The sequence below is a fragment of the Electrophorus electricus genome, chromosome 5 (genome assembly GCF_013358815.1).
Source record: "Electrophorus electricus isolate fEleEle1 chromosome 5, fEleEle1.pri, whole genome shotgun sequence".
NCBI lineage: Eukaryota > Metazoa > Chordata > Actinopteri > Gymnotiformes > Gymnotidae > Electrophorus > Electrophorus electricus.
Window position 1 is genome coordinate 24,967,798 of NC_049539.1, and position 13,935 is coordinate 24,981,732.

The window sequence follows — 13,935 nt, forward strand, 5'->3', positions numbered from 1 at the left end:
TTATTCATCCTTTATTCCACTTCGACCTTGGAACCTCCAGCCAGTACTCAGCACAGATGTTTCCGTACACCATACCAGCTGGTTGGTTATGGTATTCCATGTGCACCCTGCCTGCTAGCATCCTGTATCCCGCTGTTATGTGCTGGATTGTCTCAGGGGCATCTTTGCACAGCCTGCATCTGGGGTCCTGGTTGGTGTGGTAGATCTCAGCCTCTATTGATCTCATGTTCAGAGCTTGTTCCTGTGCTACCATGAGTAGTGCTATAATTAGTCACGCCAGCCTTTTCCAGCCATCAGGATTTCTCCATATCAGCCACTGCTACTATCTACCGGCGGTACATAACGTGCAGGGGTTTTTCCCCCACTGATGGTTCCAGTTCCTCCTCATTCCCAACCTCCTCGCGTTTCTGCTGTCTGAGGTGTTCACTAAGCACTCCAGCGCTTGGCATCATCTTCCTGACGTACTCCTGAATCTTGGATTTTTCAGCCTGGATTGTGGCTGTGGTTCTCCCCAATTCTCTGACCCCCTCCTTTTGCTTACCACACACAAACACACACAAACACTGGGAATTTTGGCATGCACGAGGAAGCATGCAAAAACACAAGTGTAGCTTTATTGTCAAAACATTTATGAATAATTTTAAAAGGGAAAATCTAGATCTTTTGATGTTCGTTGTCATTACACACACTACATTACACACAAACTAAATTTAAATATAATAGCACTAGTGCAATTAACAAAACAAACCCTTTACTCTCCTAATGTTTTCATTTCAGTGACAGAGAGGAAATTAGACACACCCAAACTTATTAGAAGACACATAAACAACAAGAAAGATACCAGGGTACCTGATCAATAACATCAAATCAATTAAATAATAACAGTTAGTGAATTTATGCTTTGGTTCACTTGACACCACAAACTTTAAATCCTACACAGTTGTCTAGTACAGAGATATATGGCCAAGAGCTAGTGTAAGCAAATTAAGAAAAGCGGTGTGTGGGTGTGTGTGTCGGGGAAGGGTATTAAAAACACTAGCATGGAATAAATTACTTGGACTTGCAACTCACTCCAACGCTGCCACTGAGATTGACCTTACCAGAGCTTCCTTTGTTGCTGAATTTAAACCCCCCCCCAAAAAAACCATTTAAATGAAACGGGACCGCTGAGGTGATGCTGGGATCATAGTATGTGCTAAGATCTATTGGAAGAATTTTACAAATCCCAGTGTTTTCATGAGTACAGTTTAAACAAGCTATAATTTCACATATGAACATAAAATGTCAAACTGATAAATATGAAGCAATTAATTCCTGTTTATTCAGTTTTCTTGTGGGTCTAGACAAATTACATTTATTTTTTACAATGTACTGCATAAATCTGGTCAGGGGCAGTTTGGTGACACATACTGGTATAGTGTGTTGCCACTGGATTTCTATTTATTGCTGTTTGTTCAAGGAAAGTATGAGCATACCTTCTCACACACTCCAGGGGTTACTGCTCCAAACACTCCCAACCCTACACCTATTGCTAACCCAGGTTCAGCTCAGAGTCCTCCCTCTGTCGTCTGTCATCTCCACATCAACCACGACAGGAGAGCAGGGCAAAAAAAAAAAACCCCGGGCGCCAATTGGTCCAGTGGGAAAGACAGTTCGGCCCAATAGAAGGCCAGAATTGTCCGGTAAGGGCGCATTCTTGTCTGGTGAGAGGGGGTCGGTGAGTCGGCGAGCGGGCAAGGGAGCGGGATTAGGCTTTGTATTCCAGCTCTGCATTCATCTTGGTGTACATCTCGTAGATGGCATCTATGGTGGCCGTGAAGTTGACCAGGAACTGCCGCACTTTCTCGAGGCACTCCTCCTCTTTGACTTCCCGCCCTTTGGAGAGAGCTTTGAGGAAGTCCGTCTTGTAGGGAGCCGCGTACAGCGCTGCCTAGTGGAAGGAAAACAGCACAGCTTAAGAGGGAAGTTTTTTATTGAAGGACATGTTTACATATATTAATTTTCCATATCTATTTTCTTATTCTTCATACACATTTTTTTGTGCACAACGTACAATTTGAAATATCTGGACTGCACTCAGCTGTGTGTGTACGACAGCAGAAATCAGCAGTCCACGTGCTCCTGCTCCGTTTATTAATATCGTCAGGTCCAACGAATTCAGGAAACGCATGCCGGGGTTGCAACACAACCCGTCTGAATGAATAAAGCACCCGCCACATCTATGGCGGCCCGGCGTGCTCTTACTTTGAAAAGGTTCTGCACCAGCCAGCCATGGTATTTCCTGAGGGCGATCTCGTAGGCCTTGGTGACGTTGACCCTGATGAGGTTGGGGTGACTCTCATCCCTCTCCCCATCGACTAAGCTCTGCAGGAGGACCTGGATGAAGCGCAGACCCCTGACACAAGAAAAAGGATTACAGCACACAGCACGGCAAGCTCAGACTCAGTCTGACCACGGCGCCATTTGGCGCCGGGACGCACTCAGGCTGTATTCAGGGAACTGCTTCCCGACAGAAAGCTTCGGACTGCGTCCCATTGCACTCATAGCTGTGCACTTAGCACCCGCTTTAGCAGAAATGGCTTTCTGTTAAATGTTTGTTAGCTGTTTCTATAGTCAGAGTGATGAGTGGGGTAGACCACGAGCGTCTAGTCTCATCCACCAAGGGTTCGTAATGTTCAATACACAAGTCACTCTGGATAAGAGGTGGTGAATGTAAACAGGTGGTGGATGTACCGACACCTGTGAATTATAGTTCCGCGACTTTGCTAAGGACCAGCGCACCATTACGATCTCGCCCACGAGCAGTAACGGCCACCGGGGTGGCGCCCTCACCTCTTGAGCCACATGAGGGCAAGCGTGGCTCCCACGCGTGGCCACTCGGCACTGTGCTGCTCCTTCTCCGCCTCCAGCAGCTGCTGCAGGGTCCTGTAGCGTCCCGGGTTGCTGTCGTACACTGCCTTGATTTTCTGTGAGCGGAGGACGAGCGTGCAGGAGCGGGGTTGAGTCTCGACGCACCAGAGCCACAAAGCCAGACCCTAATTACCAGGTCTTGGCATGCTGAGAAACTGGAGGAGTGCGGCCCCAGCGCCAGAACAACTTTGTTGGGTGGGCAATCCGCCCTGTCTGGGTGGGCAGGGGGTGCTTGTTGGTGGCCTTTTAAAAGCCATCAGATTGCTGCAATTGATGTTATTTCAGTAACAGCACTGAGTTAAGATGTGCCCAGTACTCTAAAAAAATTCACACACATAAATCATAGACAGGAATCAACCCATGGACAGACCGGCAACTGTAAATATCATTTAGAAACTGTGAAGGTTTAATAACTAAAGAAATTTCATGATGGAAAACAGAATATTACTCTGATAGTAAAATAGTAAAACAGTACACAAAAATAGAACAGAATGACTCCCCATCTACCTCCAAGTCCCCATCTAGGTGTTTGCTTGTTGAATGTAAATGTAAGATCAAATCATACATTTAAATTCAAATGAGCAAATGTGCTGATAAAATAATTTACATTTGAATAGATTGTGTAGATTGTGTTTATTTTAAACAATTAATTGTATTCTTATGTCCTGCCAAGCAGAGGAATAACAATACAACAGTTGGCTGGTGTGCGGTCATCTCAGAAGCCTGTCCTCAGGGCTGGCCAGGCAGGGGTATACGATTTCCAGACTGGCTCTGGGGTTCCAGCAGTCTGGGCTCAGGAACCTGTACCATTTTGCGAGAACTTGCCAGCACTCAAATTCATGCTGCACTTACCGTTATGTTGCCAGCGACGTCCGATCTAATAGGTGCGAAAACCGTGGAACCAAGGCAGTCTGGAGAAAAAAAAAGAGCGTGACTACACACGTGAAAGCCTTTTCAAACCTGCAAACAGGCGCTTGAACCTTGGTAGGAACCTCGCGGTGCTCTGCTCCTCAGCCTGTGGTCCTGTTTTATCTTCTATTCACAAGATGCACTCTTCACATAGGAAAATAGATTTATCTTCATGGCAGTCACCTTTCAGATTGGGTTTTGTTTTTTTTATTTTTTGACAACTCACGCTGACCTTTGACACTGGGCATGTTACAGAAGGACGGAAGAGCGGGCAGACTGAATAATTAACCACATTTGAAGAGGATGATGGATTTCCGAAAGCACGCAGGCGACTCATTTATTTTTCAGTGTCTCCCACCGGCGCGCGGCACGCACAACGCACTCCTGCTCCGCGGCGCTGCTTGCGCTGACAACGTGCATTAAGACTGTATGATTATGATTAAAGAACAAAGTCACTTTTTTTTAAGCTGTGTTACAATTTAGTATGTTGTAAAGCACTGTGCATGCAGACCATTCGTAGGGCTACTTTTAAAACTATGCTTGGTTGCAGAACTGTGAACATCCAGAGCTGTGCTCACTGGACCGGCCACAAGCTGTTAATTCCTTTGAATACGGCTGAGTCGAAGGCAGATTCTACCTAGCAACGTTTGGCTGCAGTTCAGCAACCCTGAATTTATTAAATGAGCACTTGTGCAATGTAATCAACAGGAATCTTGCATTTTCATTTGCATTACTATGAGGATAATTGTATATACAGTTCATCCAGACACTAAATGGGAGGGGATCTCTGTTCAAACAAGCAAACAAAGCAGCTGTTATTTGCTTCTTTGTGCTGTTTGTTAAGAACAGTGATTTTTTTTTGTCACAGGCTGGTTAACAAACAAACAAACAAAACAAACAAACAAAACACACACAATCTAACCCCTTCTACCAACCCCCACAGTGCACTAGGGGCACACACAGTAACCCGTCTGTCTTGTTGTGTGGGTGTGTATGTGTGTGTGTGAGAGAGAGAGAGAGAGAGAGAGAGAGAGAGTGTGTGTCTTTCAGTGCTTGCTCAGAAGCATCAGTATACAGAACCACTTTAGTGCTCTGTCTACTCCTGCACACCGGAGGCGTGAACCGGGTGTGGACCAGGAGTGTGTAAACAAGCTGGATGCCAACAGCAAAGGCATAACCCTCAAGAGATAACAGGCGTGTCAGACCAGCCGTAACAGTACAAGATAACGCCAACTTAAGGTGGATGTCTGTCTTGCCGGTGAGTGATTAGGTCTGAACAATATCAGCTCTGTCAAGGCCAGTGTTGTATAAGGACTGGGGCGGACAGGGGGCTGGTCTGGGCCATGACACTGGCACAGTAACGGTGGTGGGGTGGTGATCGCTGGCATCTGGTCAGGGTTGTGCCAGTGGCACAGTAAGGGCAGGGGACAGTGCCGGTTCAGGTGGCAGCTTCATTAGGGCCTGTTTTTCATATCAATGAACAGAGCAGACCTCCCAACAAAGGCCTGGCCCGATGTCCCGTCCCGGCCGTGAATGGGCCGGGGACACGCGACACCGGCCCAATCGATTTTCTTAACTTCGCATCGAGGGGGGCATTTTAAATTATGCATGCACAATGGGGAGGTGCAGGGGATTTGTATGGCCAAGCTGCAGAGAAATCTGATCCAAAAAAAGACCATGCTTGGTGGGGAAGAATGGCCAAGGCCTGCCAACTTGCTTTTTGACAGATATCCAGTGGCCTTGCGTGGATCACCTAAAGGTCTGTAATCAGGAGTGGAAAATCCCATAGCTCTGGCCATCAGCCAGGCGAGCTACAGGGCCCGGGACGCCTCGGATACAGAAGTGCGGCTGCGTTCTACAGTGAACGGATCGGAGCGTAAAAGCTTGGGAGGGGGGAGTGTCTGGGATCACGGGGGATCGCAAATTAAGGGACCAAAGTGAGATGTCCTAGTTGTTAAAGTCTAGTTGGCCAATAGAAAAGCATCAAGACACCCGTCCCTTGACCTATATGGCAATCAGAGCATACAGACAGGCAACTCAATATGTAAGTGATCACTGATATTTGAGGACAGGTAGAGTGATGTAATGTAGCAACATATAGACAGTAATGCAAGCTCTCACTACTCTCAAATTCTACATAACATTACATCCAGCCCATTCAGACTCCTGTATAAAAGAAATCAGTTGCAATCACTTAAAAATCACATGAAAAATTAAATAAAACTATTTTATCCAGTAGGCATATTTCTACATTTTAGTTTTGCAATAACACCTTTATTACTACTATAATAATAATAATAATAATAATAATAATAATAATAATAATTAATAACTACAACAATTTCCTGATTCAATAAATAAGTGTATAGCCTACGTTACAGGAAACATTTCCCTGCCTTACCGAAGGGCTTATGGTTATTTAACGCCATAAAAATGCAATCGTAAAGGGATAAGGCAGTAATTGATACACCTCCAAACAGTGCGGAAGTAGAACTAAACGTGTTAACTCTCTTACACACACACACACACACACACACACACACACACACAGAGGCAAGTCTGCTTGCAAACCTCAGGGTAGCGCCGCGCCTCGCGGCCACCGCGAGCGAATCTCGGGCACACATCGACCGAGAGACTCACCGAAGAAAGGCGGAAGGTGCGACACGGCTTCCAGGAACGAGCGCGTTTCCACCTGCCTGTCGGCCGGGAGCTGCTTGAACTGGTGGTCCAGAAGCAGAGCCATTACTGCGCTGGGGGGCGGGGGGGGGGGAGTGGGAAAGAAAGGAGCTACGACAGCAGAAATGACGCCAACACCCGGAACTCGGACGGCGGCTGCTCGGCTCACGAGCCCGCGCGACCGCCTGCTCCGCGCGAGGAAGCCGTAACCTGCGTTACGCTCCGCGGCCTTTATTCAACAGGTGGAGGCAGACGCACCAATCAGATTAAAGGAGGTGGAGTCTGCGTTTTGCCGTCTATGTAAAGAAGGTTCCAGGGGCTATATAAACCTACATGTCTGCAATACTTTTGCATTTTTCTGCATTTTTCCTACTGTTTGGTCGAAGTCCCCAAAATTGTTTTTTTGTTTTTTCTCTTCTGTTACTCCTTCCAAACTCAAACACATGGTGCACACATGTGGAGTTTATAGAATGTTGTAATTCCTAAATGGGTTAGAAATGATATAAGACGTCTGTTTTCTCCAGTATCTCCCTAAACTCCCTTTCATCCTTTCCATTCTCCACTTCTCATTCTTTATATTTCTGTGCCACTGTACTATGTAATATAGCCGCAGGTCTAAATATATATTCCGTTATTGCCATGTTAATGTAACAAGAGACCAACGCGGCCAACATGGTTTTTGAAAATAATTCCCTCAACATGAAGAAAATCAGAGCCAAGGTCCTGGAAGGCAATGTCCATTTCCCAAACACTGGCCAGGTCGGCCTGTCCGCCATCGACCCTGTCTTGAATCGACACCATCTTAGGATGAAACCAGTATATCAGGTTCCGTTTGAGCGCAACTCTGACCAAGCGAAGGAGCAATGATACCGATATGTGCGTGTGAGCAGAGAATCCTCTTAGGACTCTGTGTAGACATGTCACTATCTACCTCAGTGTTCTGTATGTTGGCCTTTTGCCCAATATAGTCATTCTCTAATTCAGAGTGTGTTTGAACTTGATGTCAGTGCTGTTCCCTGTGAATACATCTTCACTGATGAGGCAGAGTTCAACCTGCAGGAAACCAGGCGGAAGGCAATCCTGCCATCGTCAGTGTCCGTGGGCAGCATGTAAACAAGTGTGCTGTTATTGGTCAGCGAGGGGTCATATGTCACCATGCACAACTTGGTCCCTATGATAATACAAATAAATAAAAACAACCCTACACTTCACCAAAATGAGAAAAGGGGAAATGATTTTCACACTTTGTATGCATTTGAATATATAACATGGCCATATGAAGCTAAAACATACATGAACACTTCTGATGGTAGTGCGTTGAATTTATCACAACAGGGTGTACTCGGTGCTCTGTAAAAAATAAGCGTAATTGTATTGTTCTGGTGGAAGGAATCAGCTCAGAGTGTTGTTTCATTTGCAAGAGATTTTTGGTTTGACAAAGTAGCTAGCTCTGTTTTGTTCAATTTGTGGTTAGAGTGCTGAGCCGTTGTTTCTGGAGTGTGTGTAAACACTTGGGGGGGGGGGGGGACTAAACAACCGGAGCTGACACAGGCTACACAAAAGAATGCTTCTGTACAATAATTTATGTCTAATAGAAACTCATTTTATGACCATTTTATGGGCATCGTGTTTTTATCAGCACGTCGTTTTCGTCTGCGATACCGCTTACCTCAAACGGAAGCGGCGAGCACGACGGAAACGCCTTCGACGTTTGAACTTCGCCGCATGCTGTAGGGTAACCAGGACATTCAAAGGTAACCAAGAGAAACAGGAAGTTGATGTTGGGTTGGTTTGTTTTTTTTTTCACTTTGATTGTAGCTGGTCTGTTAGCCTGAATCTCCGATTTTGAACGACCAGCTTTGAAGCAAACAAATTCGCCAGCACTGCCAAGCTTCGGTAAGAAACGCGGTGCTGTGGAAAACATTTGCTTGCTGAAACGCTGACTTATTAGCAAGCTAGCGTTAGCTGCCTGGCGCGTTTCTCAGCTAACGTTAACGGCAGTGCAGTTTCTGGTGAGGCAGGCTGGCTCGCCGCAGCTAAGCTAGCTAGCCCAGCTGGGCTCACGCACTGCTAGTAGCTAACGGACTGCAAGGGAATTCGTTTAAGACGTCTGAACCGTTTTGAGCGTGTCGTCTTCTTGGTCAGCGTTCGGTCACCGTGATGTCGACGGCGCGTTAGGTTCGCTCGCTGCTTGGCCAGCTGCGGTCACTCTTCAGTGGGGCTAACTCAGTCGCGCACCCGCAGGTCGATGGCTTTACCGACACTTTCGGCTCGCTGGCCGAGTCGCGCGCGGACGTTGGAGCTGCAGATAGCGCGGCAGCGCGAGCAGGAGGCGCGGTGGCGGCAGCAGTGGGAGGTGCACGCGCGGTATTTTAAAGAGCAGAGCGTCCGCAGCAGCAAGCAAGCGCACTGGAGCTCTCGGGAGTCTTACCGGCAGAGGTAAGAAAGCTTTCTTAGTTTAAAAAAAAAAAAAAAAAAAAGGTACTTGCCCCCGTGAGCGTCCTGTGTAAACCCCCCCCCCCCCCCCAGCATGTCGGCGTACCAACGTGCACAGCTGCAGGAGGAGAAGCGCAGGAGCCTGGAGACGCGCAGGGAGCGCCTGAGGGCCATGCTACAGCAGGAGAGGGACCAGATGGAGGCCGAGCTACGCGCCACCGCTCCGGGCCGGAGCACCCTGGCCCGACAGCAGCTGGAGAGGACGGAGAGCCTGCAATCAGCCAGGGAGGAACGCAGGAAGAAGGTGCCTCTCTCACACAAACACACACACACGTTCCAAAGAGTGATGCACAGATCCGACCAACGTCCCGGAGGTCCAAAGATAATGATGTCTACTGCATCTTCATCAGCATGTCCGACATTCCCTAAAGTCTGTGCTTGTTTAACTCGCAGCTCGCGCAGGAGTTACTGAAGGAGCACTGGAAGAAGAATAGTCCGGAACTGCGCAAGGTGAGAGAGGAGGAGGGGGCGGGGCTGAAACGCGCAGCAACGCCCACCCATGACTTGGTTATGACAGGACAGACTAGACAGGCGGGCTTAAGGGCTGTGGTTTGGCGTCCGAGAAATACACTCAGTTGCAGAAGCTACGTTATAAAGTGTGTGCCACCCCCGATCCCAATCTCCCCCGTCCTGCACGCATTAGCGTCTCCGTTCTGCCTCCACCCCTGCTCCCTAACACGACCTCCACTGGGTTTAAATAGGTGTGTTAAAGCGAGGGGCGGTGCTAAGGTGGGCTGGGCCCCAGTGCCGTCCCATGTTGGTATAGCAGCTCTGCGTTGCACAAGGCTACCCCCCCCCCCCACCCTGGACATGCTGTCCCGGGCTCACGCCTCCGTTCGCTCCACTCATAGGTGGAGTCAGAGCTGCACAGGGAGCACGTTGTGGGCCAGTGGCAGGTGCAACAGAGGCAGAAAGAGCAGGTAAGAGTTCTGGCACTGTGTCTGCCAGTCTTTAAGAAATGGACCGGTGAAGTGATATGGAAGCCCTGGTGTGAGTTATACTGGTTTAACTTCTGCTGTGGGTTATACTGGTTTTCCTAACATCATGGTGCTTTCGTGAGGAATTACTATTGCTGTCATCCACGTAGGCGGTCATAGCCGTCGTGGGGAGGGGGTTTGTGCGCTCCTGTGCGTGTGACGCTCCTCTCTCCGTGTATCAGGCTGAGGAGCAAGCCGCAGAAGAGCGGAGGCGCTCGGAGAGCGAGTACGAGCAGACCCGGCAGGAGGCGCTGCGCAGGATGGAGGAGGCGGAGCAGCGGAGGAGAGAGGCGGAGCAAGAGAGGGCGGAGGACCTGCAGAAACAGATGGAGGAGCTCCGGCTGCGGGAGGAGGAGGTGAGGTGGGGAGGGAACCGCCGGAAGTTTTAAACTGGATCGGAGTGGGGGTTGTGTGCCTGTGTACTGGGGGTTGGGTGTAAGCTTTAACGCGGGCGCGCGTGTGTAGAGCCGTCGACTGCAGCTGGAGGAGGAGACTCTGCTGTCCCAGCGCTGGGAGGTGGAGCGGCTGGAGGAGGAGAGACGGAGAGCCGAGCAGCGGCGCGAGAAGGCGGAGTTCGGGTAAGGGCGTCCTTCTGATCGCAGCGATGCGGTCGCAGTGAGGTGGGTGCACGTGACCCGACCGCTTGTGCCGTCTCTCTGCGCTGCAGGCGGTTCCTGTGCCGTCAGTACCGGGCCCAGCTCAAGAGGAGAGCGCAGCAGGTCCAGGAGGAGCTGGTGAGCCACTCCCCCACCTCCCACTCCCTACTCCATACTGGTTAGCCCGGAAACCTGACTGGCTGCGGTGCCTCTCCCGTCCACCAGGAGGCAGACCGCAGGATCCTGGCGGTGCTGCTGGAGGGCGAGGACGAGGGCCAGCGGGTGGAGAGCGCGCGCCGGGAGAGGGCCGTGGCCGACGCTGCCTGGATGAAGAAGGTCCTGGAAGAGCAGCTGGCGCTGGAGAGGGAGAGGGAGGCAGAGTTTGACCTGTTGTACCGGTGAGGGCAGGTGGAGAGAGGTCCCGGGACACGCCCCCCCAAACTCAACTCCGTCTGAATGACTGATGAATCGTTATTGGCCAGGAAGTCAGAAAAGAAGAGAATTGTGTTAATGTGAGGTTCTGTGCCTCGTTAAGCCATTTGTGTGGGTGTGTGTGTGTGTGTGGGTGTGTTCTGTCCTCAGAGAGGAGGCCCAGCGAGTGTGGGATCAGCGTGAGGCTCAGTGGGAAAAGGAGAAGCGAGCCAGAGAGAAGCTTATGCAGGAGGTACATCACCTTCACCTTCCTCACACTGTGTGTGTGTCTGCGCACGCGTGTGTGTGCACCCAACATCTGTGTGTGTGTGTGTGTGTGTGTGTGTGTGCGTGCGCACGTGCGCGCAGGTGTTATCGGTGCGGCAGCAGCAGTTGGAGGCGCAGAGGATGGAGACCCGGCGGGCGTGGGAGGAGTCAGAGCGCAAGAGGGAGGAGCTCCTGCAGCAGCTGGAGGAGGAGGAGCAGGAGAGACGGCAGCAGAGAGAGGGGGAGGAGCAACGCCGCACAGCACGCATGCAGGACATCACCGCACAGGTACATGCGCATGAGTGTGTGTGTGTGTGTGTGTGTGTGTGTGTGTGTGTGTGTTTGTATTTTCCAAAAACACATTTGCTCTTTGTCCTTCAGGTAGAACAGAAGCGCAGGGAGCAATGGGAGGAGCAACACAAGATAGAGCAGGAAGAGGCAGAGCGTAGGGCGGAACTTAGGCTTCAGGAGGAGGAGCTTCGAATGGAGACTGAGAGAGTGACTCAGCGGGGCTACCAGGAAAGGGTGAGTCTCCAACCACGGTTAGCGAACCCGAGCGGGACAGTCTAGATGTTTTCCGGCAGCGGGAACACACCCAGTCAGGGAATAGAACAGCGTGCTGAACAGAAGCCGCTTCACTGTGTGAACACACCCTTAAAATGAGTCACAACATGGTTAAACTGGGGTTGAAATAAAAAAAACCCTACACTAGGTAAACTAGAAGTTTTCAAGTACCTTTCCTTTGTACCAAATTGCACACAGTACTTATCAGCCATGAGAGGGTGCCTATACCATTGGAAAGGTTTTGGTGTATATTTTGCCCCATCATGCAAATAAACACCAGTGACTAAACTAGACAGGCATTGCCTATAGTCTAAGTGTGTAGAAATGATGCAGAAGGTTTGTTACTGTACAGTCTAGTTCAGTCTGAGTGCAGTTCTGTCGGAACACTCAACTGGGACCTCACAAATCCTAACTTCCTTGTTAAGCTTATTCAACATGAAAGTAGGTGTCATTTAAATTTTTAAAAAAGAAAAGCAATTAAACGCCTTTGGTTGCAAATCCATCAAACTTGTTCATAAACCAGTTCCACCATGAGCTCTGTGTAAAGAGGACAGACTTCTGGCTTTTCCTTGATCCTCTTGCTCAAGGTCGGGCTGAACTGCGCTTCACAAGTTGTGCCAGTCATGCCAGACTTTGCCTGGCCCAAGTGCCCCACCTTTAGAGAGCATATCTAGCTTCCAGAGTCATGGCGGCAACAGCCACTTATCCAGTCCTGTGTCTTTAAGAATTCTTGAAATCTATGAGTTCAAATAGTACTGCAAAAAACAGGCCAGACCACAGGGGCTGATGCCTAACATAATGAGCTTGTGAGCGGGACCTCCAGTGAACAGCGCCTTAAAGTTCATTTTAGAGGAAACAGTAATTTGGTGTGTTGCAAAATTTACTTTGGACTGCACAAAACTGTCGTGTTTTGGTTTTTTTTTTGGCCAGCTGACAGGGAGAGTTCAGGGCAACTCGGTATTGTTGATTTAAGTATTTCTCACCGGATGGCGTCTACAACGATGGCATTTCCAGATCGCTATAGATGACTCTGCATTCTTGACCCAGGGCTTCTCCACATTGCAGATACGCAGCAGACCCTGGTCGGCCTGGACGTGAGGAGATGCCGTGGCCCCCACGCCCCCCGACCCCAGCGCCCTGGAGCCTCCCAGCCGCGGAGCCCTGGAGCCAGGTCTATTTTTGACGCATATACATAAATCACACCATGCCATGTTATTTACAACTGGGTTTTTTTTTGGAAACAGAGACTAAGTGTGCACGTGTTGCAGCTCCAGGGCTGCCCTGCAACTCAGAGCTGATCTATGGTCAGCTATATACTAAAAGGGGGGAGGAATTGTGTGAAGACAGCTGATCCAGGCACAGTGCTCCGGAATTGCCCGCCTTTCCAGGCACGGCCCGAGTTCTGTTGCATGCACTTGGATTGTAAAATCAGTGGACTACCACATCTGATGATTAACCTCTTTTCTTCTTCTGTAATAAAAACAGGCATTTGACTGTTGCACATTTTAAAGATGACATTTTTAGCTCAGCATTGCAGAGATTCCAGAACTGTGTTGATCGTTTCCTTTTTAGTGAGTGCAAATTGTTTGTATTTATATGATTTTGACGCTAGTTACCAGATATAAACCTAAATATACTTTTACCAAAGTTGTGTTCGTGTTTGTGTTTAAGTTCATGACAGTGTGATGTAATCTGTTAGTCTAATATGTGAATGTACTGTCATCAGGATGGCAGGACAGAAACTAACCGGTTGCAGAATAAAATCCCTGAGACGAAGGCTGGACAAGTAGCTCTAAAACATAATAAAGGTCAGAACAAATATGACGTTTAGTTGAAAAATCGAGCCCTTTTTTAATATCTTTTATTTACACCATAGACAGTTCATTCTCACGACCACAGAGACGGGGATATATTTTTATTATTGACCAATCGCCAGCAGTGATTGGCTGGCTCTCCCAGTCGAGCCCATGAGTTCACAACCACGTTTAAATAATCCGACTGTGAGAAATTCCCATCAGATCAGAGGCATGAGGTTGCTTATACAGTTAGGTAATTGGATCTGAACAGGCAGGTTAACCCTGGGAAACTCTCACTGACTCCTTCAGAAATCGGAGACGTTACCTCAATAA

At 48.9% G+C, this 13,935-nt stretch overlaps 2 protein-coding genes across 2 annotated transcripts; one reads left to right on the plus strand and one right to left on the minus strand.

Moving 5' to 3' along the window:
* Window positions 1-568: 568 nt before the first annotated feature.
* gltpa (glycolipid transfer protein a) lies at window positions 569-6,600 on the minus strand. Its single transcript, XM_035526709.1, has 5 exons — window positions 6,460-6,600; window positions 3,763-3,821; window positions 2,833-2,966; window positions 2,245-2,395; window positions 569-1,930 (listed from the first exon to the last, which is right to left on the minus strand). Exons 1-5 carry the CDS (start codon window positions 6,560-6,562, stop codon window positions 1,748-1,750), a joined length of 630 nt encoding a protein of 209 aa, XP_035382602.1. The 5' UTR covers window positions 6,563-6,600; the 3' UTR covers window positions 569-1,747.
* Window positions 6,601-8,156: 1,556 nt separating this feature from the next.
* Window positions 8,157-13,457, plus strand: tchp (trichoplein, keratin filament binding). Its single transcript, XM_027027180.2, has 13 exons — window positions 8,157-8,391; window positions 8,740-8,934; window positions 9,025-9,235; window positions 9,385-9,441; window positions 9,843-9,911; window positions 10,151-10,324; window positions 10,434-10,546; window positions 10,636-10,702; window positions 10,790-10,962; window positions 11,147-11,228; window positions 11,345-11,530; window positions 11,624-11,767; window positions 12,872-13,457. The coding sequence occupies exons 2-13, from the start codon at window positions 8,744-8,746 to the stop codon at window positions 12,902-12,904; spliced, it is 1,500 nt and encodes a 499-aa protein (XP_026882981.2). The 5' UTR covers window positions 8,157-8,391; window positions 8,740-8,743; the 3' UTR covers window positions 12,905-13,457.
* The last annotated feature ends 478 nt before the right edge of the window (window positions 13,458-13,935 follow it).

Bases quoted from the DNA above. Each gene is read 5' to 3' on its own strand.
- gltpa (XM_035526709.1), bottom strand. From the start codon at position 6,562: ATGGCTCTGCTTCTGGACCACCAGTTCAAGCAGCTCCCGGCCGACAGG. The intron at 2,396-2,832 runs GTGAGGGCGCCA...TTCTTGTGTCAG, and splicing joins GCCCTCATGTGGCTCAAGAG to GGGTCTGCGCTTCATCCAGG. The intron at 1,931-2,244 runs GTAAGAGCACGC...TCCTTCCACTAG, and splicing joins TGGTGCAGAACCTTTTCAAA to GCAGCGCTGTACGCGGCTCC.
- tchp (XM_027027180.2), top strand. From the start codon at position 8,744: ATGGCTTTACCGACACTTTCGGCTCGCTGGCCGAGTCGCGCGCGGACG. The intron at 9,236-9,384 runs GTGCCTCTCTCA...TTTAACTCGCAG, and splicing joins GGGAGGAACGCAGGAAGAAG to CTCGCGCAGGAGTTACTGAA. The intron at 9,912-10,150 runs GTAAGAGTTCTG...TCCGTGTATCAG, and splicing joins AACAGAGGCAGAAAGAGCAG to GCTGAGGAGCAAGCCGCAGA.